Consider the following 12,978-nt stretch of genomic DNA (forward strand, 5'->3'; position numbering starts at 1 on the left):
TCTTCTTCTTCCACTCCATTTTCAAACCACATGCCCAACCCCACTGCCTCCATGTTGTACTCGGCTGTCAACGACAACTTCTAATTTAGATTGTAAGACTTATTATTTTTATTGTAAATCTATTTTTTTGATCAGTTGATATTGTGTAATAGATAGACATTGTTTTTGTGTTAAAATTATGATTTTTTGAGAATTAAAAGCTTCACATGAAATTTTAGTGAAACAATTTTTGTGATTTTTATTCAATATATTGATTTTGGTAGGTTTGACTATGTTGATTTTAATATATAGAATAACAAAAAATAATGTTTTCTATAGCTCATACAAAATAAAGACAGAATGATCATTCTTCTAGAAACAACTAACACATAGTTATTTTCACACAGTTGTAATAAATAGACAGTCAACTTCCTTGCAACAGTTATTTGGGGCAACCTAATTATATGTCACCTCCCAAAAGAGCCTTTAAGAGAGGTGGGCATCTCAGGACTTAAATACTATTTTTTGGCCCTACACCTAGCCGATGTGAGACTATTTTCCCTTTAGCGAAAATCTCAAAGACTCACAGAAAGTCGGAAGAAAAAAACCGAAAAAGCTCCTGCTTTGATCACCACCGACCATGGAATCCCATAACTCCCATTCCCAAACAACCCCCTCACAAACGGCCCGAAGGCCACCAAAATCCACCCGCAGCACACCATCTCTCCCACTCCCGATCCCTTCGCCTCCCCTCCAGTCGCCCAACCCGCCAGCCGGAGCAAGACCATCCCCGCCGCCATGATGTGCACCAGCACCACCGCCGTGCCAGAGATAAATACCGGTGACCGGTCGAAGGTGAACCGCCCCGGTTCAACCTGGCCAGTTTGAGGTGATTGGTTCTTTCGGGTGACCTCAAAGACGGTATCGGAGACGCCGAGGAGTTTGAAGACGACGGAGAGGAAGCCGAAGAGGAACGCGGTGATGGGAGTTATGCGCTGCATGCGGTGATTGTTCCACCATTCACGGTACGACTTCCCGCACAGCTTGAATTCTGCGACGCAGTAGATGATGTAACTGGCGAACAGCGTTGCAACCAGCAGGAACTCTCGCTCCGAAGCCTGCATTTGTACCAGTAAAAATTTATTATTCATAATAATATCTTAAAAGAGACATTTTTTGTCTATATATTTTTTTATTTCCTATGTAAATAAATTTATTATATTACGAAGGAATTTTTTGCCTCACCTTTTATGAAAAATATCCTATTGACAATATATAAATGCTTTAATAGCTTTTCTTTTGTGATATATTTTATTAAAAATGTATCAAAACAATATCATTATTTATTTAGATAATAAAAATGGTATTTTTTAATGATATCAAATTAATTAACTGAATATTACCCATACACTTGCAACAACGCCAAAGCCGTAGTCCCACTAAGTAGAGTCCGTAACATGAATCTTTTTTCTTCATTGCGTCCTATTTAGTATCGTATTTTCCTTTAATTCTAATAAATTAAGATCATTTTTTATACAATACGCCCAATTTTGCCTAGGTTTACTTCTTCCTTGCTTAACATAAGTAGAATCTAAAACATCTACTCTCTTAATCGGATCATCAGATGGTCGACGTTTAACGTGACCAAAACATATAAAACGAATCTCTCTAATTTTTTTTGTCATTGGAGTTACGCCAACCCTATTACGGATATATTCATTTTGTATTTTGTCTATAAGTGTAAATCCGCTCATCCGTCTAATTATTCTCATCTTAACAACACTTAGTATTATGCTTCACTTTTAAAGGCCAACATTCAACATCATAGAGCATTGCAGGTCTCACCGCCATCTTATAAAATTTGTCTTTCAGTCTAATCGGTACTTTCTATCACACAATAAGTTCCAAACATTCCTCCACTTCAATCGACCAACTTGAATTCTACTATTAACATCCCATCTATATCCCAATTGCTTTAAACAATAGACCGAGATACCTAAACTGATCACACCTTTTAATAGTTTGATCACACAAAGTAGCACTTCTGTCACTAGAGCTACTACTACTACTAAAATTACGTTCAATATATTCAGGTTTGGTTCTAACCAAACGAAGGCCTTTATACTCTAATGTAGACCTCCATATCTCAACTTTTTTTCCAGGCTTTTTCTCGCGTCTTATCCATGAGAAGGATACCTTCAGTAAAAAACATGCACCATGGTACATCCTCCTGTAAATGTCCAGTAATATCATCCATAACTAAAGCAAAAAGATATGGTCTTAAAGCCGATCCCTAATGTAATCCAACAGAAATAATATTTGGTCAATCCTCCTTCACTTCGAACACAAGTAACACCTCTAGTATACATATCTTTAATGACTTTAATATAAGTCATATCAACACCTTTCTTCTCAAGAATGCTCCAAAAACATCTCTTGTAGCCTTTTCATAAGCTTTTTCTGAATCAATAAAAATCAAATATAGATTCTCCTTACTATCTCTGAACTTCTCCAAACCTCTCAATAGATGTATAGTTTTCACGGTAGACCTGCCCGACATAAATCCAAATTGATTATGAGAAATCTTTGTAATAAGTTTTAACCTATGTTCAATTACCCTCTCCCATAATTTTAAATTATGACACATCAAATTAATTCCTTTATAATTTGCACACTCTTGTGCATCCTCTTAATTTGCAAAAATGGGGATCAAAAAACTCTTCTTCCACTCCTCAAGCAACTTTTAAGTTTTTAAAATAATATTAAAGAGTTTAGTAAGCCAAGAAACTCTCAAATCTCCTAAATATTTTCACATTTCAATTAGGATATCATCGGGTCCTACAGACATTCCACCCATGGTTTTCTTAAAACCCTCTTCAACTTCTTTTTTACTAATGTAACGGTAAAAATGAAACGTTTTATTATAATTAAATATATATATATATATACATATATATATAGTTATTATGATGATTAATGAAAAACGTACCTTGGGCAAAAAGGAGGTTCCACTGATGAGACAGTAAGCTGGGAGAAGAGCATAGATCAACTCAGGGATCGAGCGGAGAGCCCAGGTACTGAGAAGTACATATGCAAGGCACTGGCGGAACTGGAGTCGCTTCGTAAGTGTGCCCTGCAGTGGACCTTGTCTATCGATAAGAATTTCTAGGAGGCCCGTAGCCCATCTCTTGTACTGTGTAAGGCTTTCTGGGCCGCCTGAAGGGGAAAGTCCAAGAAAGCCAGCTGGGTTAGGATCAAAGTGGGCAGACTTCCAGCCCATGGAATGAATTCTAATCCCAGTTAAAACGTCTTCATTCATAGACCCATACATCCATCCTATCTGTTGCAGGAATGTTAAATAGTGAAAAAGCATATTGCACTATATTATTTGCGTATAATTACCAAATAATAAAGAAAGAGTAATTTATTTGCATAGATATAAGTACCTCTTTACCCCAGCTTGTGTTTTGCTCGTAGGTGGATGCAGCTACTTGCTTGGCTATTTCTATTTTGCTTGAAACTTCAGTGTTGAAAGACAATCCTGGCTTGGCTTCTTGCATAATTGTCACATTTGTAGACTGTATAAGCTCTTCGGAGTTTCCAAATACTCTTTTTAACTCTTTGCAAGGGAACGATTCTGCACAATATTTAATGAATGGGCATGATATTGCCATTGAACAAGACCATAATAAAAATTTTATTAATTCATTACATAACTTTAATTTATACATTTACAATTTTGATGAGTAGCAAAATTGAAAGACATGTTAGATATGCAAATACATAGAAACTTGGTGGTACCTACTTACATACCTAAATTTTTATTATATTTATCTTGAATTAAATCCAACAATTTTCAGGCCTATAACTCAGCCTATAACTCTAACAACTATAATTAAACATAATTATTTACTAATGATAATCCTACCATGTGTAGTTTTTTCCTGGCCTTCAAGTTGGGAGGGTGAACAACCATAAATAATTTTTCGCCTGTGAAAGGATCCAGTTCCTCCATTTAAAGGACCCTGAATCCCTGCAATCCCTTCTCCTACAAACTGAAACCAAATGGATCGATCAACTTACCATGTACGAATTAATGATAAAAAAAATGATTAGAAAAACTTAATCAAGTTGATTTTTTTAATTGAGGGTAACTAAAAATGAATACCTTCTGTAAGACCTCCAGCTTGTTTCCAAAGGGATCATCTTTAAGAGTTCCATGAAATCTTTGAGGAAGTTGAGCATAGCCACAGGAGGCCTCTTCATCTAATCCGAGCATAAGGCACATTCCATGGAGAATCACTTTGTGATTATTAGCGAACATATCACAGTCCACATTTAGAATAAATGGAGCATTCGTCATCAACGCGGAGACTCTCGTCTGCATGCATGCACCATTTAAACAATCCACAAAGTTAACAATATACTACATTATCATTTAGGAAAATATTATAGTCTTTAATATAAAGAAGTGTCACCTTTTGTTCGCCTAATTAATCATCTTGTGGTGGCAATCAAGAAAAGTTTTAATTGAAATTTATAAATAAAGCTTTTATGATTAAATGAAATTAATATTAATTAAGGGCTATTTGGGATTATTTCTACTTTAGTTTTCTATGGTTTACTTGAAATAAAATTTGTATGGTGAGTTATATAATTTCTATAGTTATTTTAAAAATATTTAAAATGTTTTTTGAAGGTTTAGAGTGTTTTTAAAAAAGAAATTAGTTTGTTTTGAAAAGATTAAGCATATGCAAAAAAAATGTTAAGGGAATATTTTCTTAAAAATAAAAGTTTTAAAAAATAAAAGACAAAAATAAATGTGATCTAAAACAAACCCTAAATATTTGCTTTTATAGAGATCAAATAATACATTCTTGCTGATATAAATTTATTAAATATATAGACACTAAAAATATAAGAGGATTTGTGCCCTGAATTTTCCCTTGCTCCTAACTTTTCTGTCACATCAAATGATAAATTGGTTGTTACTACATATATCCTACATGTAGTTTGCCCTCCTCACTCACACATGTTTGTATCGTACGCTAAAAAATTATTCTACAAACAGTTTTCTAAGGTGAAAAATTGGTTAGTACTAAAGTTTTGGTTGTATATTAGTTCTATGTGCTAGAAAATTTGCACAAATAAGAGTAAGTGTTGCATCCTAACATTGCAAAAGATCCCTATATATAAACAGATAAATGAAAATTACACGAGGAAAACTAAAGTTTTTAGATTAAAAGTCCAGAAAAAGGAGAACGAGAAGATACAACAATTTCCAAATAATACCAACATATGAGGTTAAAGTTTAGTTTTAGTATCCTACATATTTTGTGAAGAGTTGCATGGCTAGAACACAATTTTTATGTCATGTCTTTCTAGGAATAGTAGAGGATGATAATGAGTAGATTGTTATGATTGTGTGGCAACAATCAAATGATGACGATTTTGACAATTATTAGGTTGTAACGGTTTCAGTATGATAGTTGGCAGAATAGTGAGTAGATAGTGCTAGAGCAATCAGATGATGGTTATCATGTAATGATGATTAAATGAATACAACTAGGTTGTTTAATCAATCAAAGATGACTATTGGTGTTGGTTATTGGCACTGATCCACTAATATAAATCTAAAGACTCCCATACTCTATTCAAGTTTAAATCTGTCTTTTTAGCATGGAGAATGTGATTCTATTTATAGAACATATGTAAAACTCAAACAGGTCGTTGAACTGAAAGAAGAAAATTTTAATAATTCAACTAAGGTTGAAATGAATAATATTATAAATATTAAAATAATTGTAATATAGTTAAATTATATAATAATGATTTAGATGATATTTTTATTAATTCAATATACAAGACATTTTACTCCTGAACATTATGAAGATGGTTTTGGAACATGATATTTTTTTATTTATATTTATATTTATATTTAATCTCAATCACAATCAGAAGGCCAAATAATCGTACTTCAATAGATATTTTTCTAATTTATATTTACATTTTTTTATAATATTTTAATTATTTGATTGGTACATATTTGGTTGTAGTCTGACCACTTTATCTTGTTGGATTTATCATCAACATATTTAATTATAGTATAAATATATCTATTGAAATTGATGATAGGTTGAAAATGCAATTTTAAAAATATATTGACCGGCAATTTGAACATCATCGTCCAGGCCTATTTCAGCCCCCAGACATGTGAAATAACAACTCAATTATTGGTCATTATTTAAACAAACAAGGGAAAAGCAGACGGCAACTTTTGTCATAATTTTGTAAGGCAACTTTGCTTGGTCATTTTACATGAGTCCGAATTAAATGAGCTAAGCCAATGATATGATTATAGTATAGCACATAATAATTTGAACAAATATAATAACTAAAATTTAAATTTTCAACTGCATTTTAAATTAGTATGTAACTATACCTTAAATTTGTTTAGGGTTTACTCATGTATGTATATGCACGTATGTATGTATATATATATATAATGCGTACTAGAAAATTTGCGACGGTAAAGTAATGGATTATCGTCTTAGCGTCGCACCAGAATTCAGCACGCACTCAGATGAAAATGAATCAAGTTGTAATAACACCAGAAGTTTTTACGTGGAAAACCCGTAAAAAGAAAAAAAAAAAAACACGGGGTCTGGCCCAGTTGTAAAATCCACTATAAGTTGATGATTACAAATGTCCCTTGTCCCACAGACAGGAAAGGGTTAACTGACTTTCCACGTTACAATGTCAATTGATGACGTCTAGTAAGCGGTGGTTGACGAAGGTCAGCGATGATCGGCGGCGTTCAACGGTGGTCGACAGAGGTCGGCGGTCGTTGTTGACGGTCAGTGGTGATCGACGGCGATCGACGATGACGGGGATGATCTTGGACTTGAGCTCCTTCTCAAGACCTCAAGTTCTCTCTTAAGCCTCCTCACTTTCATGTGAGGGGTGAGACTCTATTTATAGTGTTTTGAGTGCAATTAATGCATGAATGTGAACCATTTTGATCGGGCGGCCCGAGAGCGTCCCTTAATCAGATGACGTTTGATGGACATTTTAGTGCCTTAACGATGTCTTAACGGTGTTAGAATTGAGCAATCTTGGGCTCGTTGGATTCGTCTTTTCGAGACGCTTGATTCGACTATAAACTCGCTAGATTTGACATCTGTTTGACCTTTCAAATGCCTCCGGAAATCCTGTAGTAGTGATTTAATGACTTGATCCGAGCCCGATTTGACTTGGATTGGACTAAATTTTATATCATTAGGTCCGTCTCATCGAGCTGATCAGTTTGACTATAAGTTTGCTGAAATCGGAGCTCCGGATGACTCTTAATCGAAGTGTGCTAGTTGCATTGAGATATATATATATATATATATATCATTGAGATATATATATATATATAGTTGCACGTTAAGTTGCTAAAAGTATAGCTAATCTGCTTGTTATGAAGCAGGACAGATGAAGAAAAATGGCTATTATTAGCCTTGAGCTTAAACTCAGACAAGTTAATCATTTTTTTCAACTTTGAGTACATTTTATGTTAATATTTTTAAAACGAGCTGGCCCAAGAGCTCTATTCGAGTCACGATTAGCATGAACTTGATTTCTTAGCTCATGCCTAGATTGTAAGCCACTCATTGAGTCAATCACGGGCCAACTCAAAAACGACTTGGCTCAATTAACACCCTACCTACCCCTGTATAAGCAAATTTATAGTTTTCTGTGATTTGATACATCTATACATGATTATTCGGTGTAACATATTTAAGTTATAATTACATATTAATTTAAAATGCTGTTTATGATGTGCTATCATATGATCATATCAATTGGAGAAAAAAAATCTTAAAATGCATTTTTTTTGTTGCTTGATGTCTGGTCATCCTTTGAATTTATACTCGATCTTATCATCACTTGTATTTTATATAATTCTTCTAATATAATTGTCAAGCAAGTAGAATGATATGGCTACTCCACATTGTTTGAATCATATGATTAATAGATGAAATGTTAAATCCATATACCAATTTATCCTATGTTTGAGAAGAGTTCTAGTTATATGGTGGTTTTTATAAATGGTTGCTTATTTGAATGAATGATATTTCTTTAATGACATAACAAAGCTCGACGCAGTTTGTCATGAGGTTAGGTTCATAATGATTTAATTTGTTACAAAAGTTATCCAATCATGTAATAAATGATAATGTTTTAAAAATTTTGAAGTTATGAGTCCGTCTTAAAATTCTAACATTTAGATTAATTTAAATAATTCTTAGACGGTGCAATATACACACTTAAGCACGAAAAATCAAATTTTTTTTTTTTTTTTTAAATTTTGAAAGTGGACCCCACCTCCGCTGTGATGGACGGCCGAGATTGGACACCGCCTGCATCCTGCATGTAGTGTCCGCACGGAATAATTTTTCCTTAAGCACAACTAAAAATGATGACAATTGGTAATATATGATTTTAATATTAAAATATTTCATTTTTTTTTTTTGAGCTATTTTAAATCCAAAAACCATTCAAAAGTAAAAGTTTTATAAAGGCCTTAAAGATAAGAAGTTGTTAAGATCACAATTGATCCATACAAAACTTGTTATATTATGTTTTTATTTATTTATTTATTTATTATTTTAAATGAACGTCTTATCATGAGATATCCAGCACCTTTTTATTTTAAATGTTTGTATCATGTAGCTTAGCATCCAATTGCTTTTAGAGGCTATAAGAACTTTACAAAGCTCAAATAAAGAAAGTTGAACTACTTTAAATCATAGAAAATTCATCACAATTATTGATGCATTTTAAACATTCGTGTGGAAGGGAAAGATTGGTTGCTAGTCAAGTCACCCAAAATTAATGATGGTGACAATATTGAAATTTGCTCCCATAACATATTATCAACAAACTATGAAAGGGAAGAGTTAAACGGGTTCATTCTGACTTACTAGACAAGCCTAATTAAAATTGGTTTGACAATTATAGAACAAAATTCATTCATAATTGTATGATATCATAATAGAATCATTATGATGAGATACTCATTTTAAGTTATATTTTTTTTTTTGTTTATTTATGGTATATATTTGATCCTTCAATAAGCTTATCAAAACTTTTAGTTAAATTTTTGTTGTGAAAACCGACGGCAATAAAGTGAAAAATGGAACATGTAAAATTGCACGCAGAAAAACACCAGAGCGACACAAATATTTATGTGAATTGACAAATTTGCCTACGTCCATGGAGCTGCAGAGAATTTTGTTTCTTCGAGGAATTACACCGTCGAGCGCCTCGACGTTTATAAGAAAATCTCAATTTTCTTATCTCCCTTCCTCTCTCTCTCTTCCTCTCTTTCTCTTAGCTCTTAAGAAGGATTGGTTTGGCCTTGCTTGGCTTGGCCCTTGGTAGTGCTGTCAAAACGGCTCGTTGTTCGCAAACAGCTCGTGTTCGGCTCGTTAAGAAGATCATGTTCGGTTCGTTCGCTAAGTTAACAAGCCGAACACGAACAAATATTTGTTCGTTCGTGTTCGGCTCGTTTTGGCTCGAAATACTACTAATCAATTATATATATATATATTTAATGAGTAGTATTTTTAAAAAATTTAATTGACTACAAGGCTACAAAGATTTATAATCAATTAAAAGTAATAATGAAAAAACTAGAAGAAAAATTATTAAATTAGATTCAAATGATATTTTAAATCTTGCCTCAATCCCTAACATCTTATGACTATGTGATTAGGGTTGTCAAAACGACTTTTTGTTCGTCAACGACTCGTGTTCGGCTCGCTAAGCGAACGAGCCAAACACGAACACACTTTTTGCGCTCAAAATATGAACGAGCCGAAAACGAACTGAGCCCGACCTCGCTCGTGTTTGACTCATTTACACCCCTAGCCCTTGGCATGGCTTATGACAAGCCATAAGAGGCTATTTATAGAAATCAAGAGAGCGGTAGGTGGGAGGTAGGTGAGCGGTATGTGGGATGTGGTAGGTGAGCAGTATGTGGGATTCTTAATTAGGAAGCTAATTAAATTTCGGTGAACCGGGTCTCCACATTACCCAACAATTCTCCCACTTGGAGACTGGGACACTAACTGCATCACCTAATGGCTGCATCATCTACTAGCTGTACTGACCTTTCCATAAACATGATATCCTCCACCTCTGCAACTCGAAACCCATGTCTTCATGTCAGAAGACTAGCTGAAGCTTAGCACAACTTCAGCTTCTCACGAGTAACACCCTCAGTTGACATATCACCGTCAAAGTAGTCTTGTACCACCAAGCTCTTTCCTGGGTTACTCCTGTATTTGCTTATAACTCCCACTGCATGGACAATATCCTGCCTTAATTGAAAACCCTTTTCAACAAGTCCAACCATGATCACTTACTGTCATTAAGCACAGTCTTCACCCGGTACACCCACTTATTGTGCAATGTCTTCTTCCCTGGTGGAAGTTCTTCCAACTCCCAGGTCTGATTCCCTGGCAGGGAATTCGTCTCCTTCTCTTTGGTCAGCTCCCACTTGCTCGAATTCTCATCTTGCAAGATTTCTTCATAGCTCTGTGGTTCTCCACCATTTGTCTGTAGAAGGTATGATATTCCTGCCTTTGGTGCTCTACTACTTTTCAGGAAATTGACCTTCTTCTGTTTCCCCATAATGCATCTCTGACTCATGTGTCCTCGCCTAAGTAAACCTAAGTAAACCTGTACTGTAGTCATATACAGTGTGTCAGTTTTTTTACCCCGAGTTAGTATTAATGCTCCTTTGGTAACCTTCCAGGTGCTATCTGAGAACACTATCGAATGACCACCATTATTGAGCTGCTCAACAAAGATGAGGTATTTCTTTCAACTAAGGAATGTGTCTGACCATTTGCAAAGTCCATTTGCTCTTGTTAGGGAGTGCAATATTAACGTCTCTCATCCCCACCACGTCCAGAGCTTTTCCATCAGCCAGATATACCTTCCTAAAGTTACCTGCAACATAATTTCGTATTAACTCTCTACGGGAAGATGTATGGAAGGAAGCCCCTGAATCTAGTATTCAGTCATCAACAGAACTGTGAACTGCCAGCAATAGCACATTTTGTATTTCTTCAAATACAATATTAGCGTCATCATTCTCCTTCTTCTTAGGATTCTTGCAGTTCCTTTTTATGTTATCAGCCTTGCCACAATTCCAGCAGTTTGTCTGCAGACTAGACTTTGATTTTGATCTTCCTCTGCTTGAGTTTCTATCATGTGATCTCCCTTTGGAATCAACATTCAACATCGAACTTAAACACGAGACCTCGTCAGAATCCTTCCTGCCCACCTCCTCAGCCAAAATCAAATCATGAATATCATCATATTTCATCTTAGATTTACCTGCAGAACTAACTGTCATCCTCATGGCTTCCCAGCTATTTGGCAATGAAGCCAACAATATCAGCGCGTGTATCTCATCATCAAAATCAATCAATTTCAACAATTTCAACAGACGACAACTGTTTTGTGATAGTGTTGAAATCATTTAGGTATTAAGCAATAGACAAACCTTCCACCATCTTCAAATTGAATAACTTTTTCATCAAATGCACATTGTTATTCGTCGATGGTTTTTCATACATACCAGATAAAGCTGTCATGAGATCTGCAGTAGTCCTCTCAACGGCCGGGGACGCTACAAGCAGCATCGATCTCAGATCATCCGGGAGCATCCCCAAAAATCTGTCGATCCAACAGATTCTATTCCGTCTCGTCCATCTTTTCTGGTCGCTTTCCCAGTAACAGAAGATGAAGTTTCTTCCCATAGAGGTAGTCTTCTATCTGCATCTTCCAGTAACCAAAATCTGTGTCATTGAACTTCTTGATCCCCAATGTCATCACTTCGTCTCCGCCTATCGTTCTTCCTTAGATTCGAACCAAAGCTCTGATATCAGTTGTTGTGAAAAACAACGACAATAAAACGAAAAATGGAACGAGTAAAATTGCACGCAGAAAAACACTGATTTCACAGATTTACGTGATTCGACAAATTTGCATACGTCCATGGAGCTACAGAGGATTTTATTTTTTAAGGAATTACACCGTTGATCGCCTCGATATTTATAATAAAATCTCTATTTTCTTCTCCCTTCCTCTCTCTTTCTTTCTCTCTTTCTCTTAGCTCTTAAGAGGACTTGGCTTGGCATTGGTTGGCTTGGCCTTTGGCATGACTTATGACAAGCTATAAGAGGCTATTTATAGAATCCAAGATAGCGGTAGGTGGGAGGTAGGTGAGCGGTAGGTGGGAGATAGGTGAGCGATATGTGAGATTCTTAATTAGGAAGAGGTGAGCCGTAGGTGAGATTTTTAATTAGGAAGCTATTTAATTTACCCAACAATTTTAAACCTTTTAATATATAATTTTATGTCAAAAAAAAAGTGCCTAATCAAACAAAAAATTTATGATCTAAAGTAATATGGATAGCCTTAATTTCAAAATTTTATAATTAATATAATTGTGGTACATGCAAATAAGAAAAAAAATAATCCTGATATTTTTTTTAAATGTGTCTTAATAGCTATTTTATAGGAAAGTGAAAGGTCTACAATGATCTATGACACTTTTAAACTTACCAAAACATTCATGGCTCCAGCTTTGAAATGATGTAGATGTTTTGGCCTCTTTTCTCTAGATACATATATCAAATGTGAGATACCATCTATCTCATCTTTGTTCTCCCATAATATCTGCAAAATGATTAAATAAAGTTAATAATTTCTTTTAATAGGCATTATATATTGATTCAATGGGCATTAATTAAATATTAAACGAGAACATGAAAAAATTTAAAAATAAATAATTTAAATCATTGATTAATGTATAAATTGTGATTCATTCATTGCTTTAGCTCTAAAAAAATCTTGATGTTTACAAACTTAATTATGTATATGTAAGCATATATAAATTAAAAAAAAATTTCGCTAGTTATATATTTATATTTATAT

General features: G+C 34.5%; 1 protein-coding gene across 1 annotated transcript; it reads right to left on the reverse strand.

Annotated features, from left to right (window-relative positions):
- Nucleotides 1–550: 550 nt before the first annotated feature.
- On the reverse strand, nt 551–12,729 carry LOC110036772 (cellulose synthase-like protein H1; the record flags this gene model as incomplete). The annotated part of the gene is made up of 6 exons (XM_020741299.1): nt 551–1,097; nt 2,969–3,319; nt 3,426–3,616; nt 3,908–4,034; nt 4,148–4,360; nt 12,607–12,729. Coding segments are annotated over 6 exons (1,548 nt in total), but the record flags the coding sequence as incomplete, so codon positions are not given.
- Between the last annotated feature and the right edge of the window lie 249 nt (nt 12,730–12,978).

The sequence above is a fragment of the Phalaenopsis equestris genome, unplaced genomic scaffold (genome assembly GCF_001263595.1).
Source record: "Phalaenopsis equestris unplaced genomic scaffold, ASM126359v1 Scaffold210709, whole genome shotgun sequence".
In the NCBI taxonomy this organism is placed as follows: domain Eukaryota; kingdom Viridiplantae; phylum Streptophyta; class Magnoliopsida; order Asparagales; family Orchidaceae; genus Phalaenopsis; species Phalaenopsis equestris.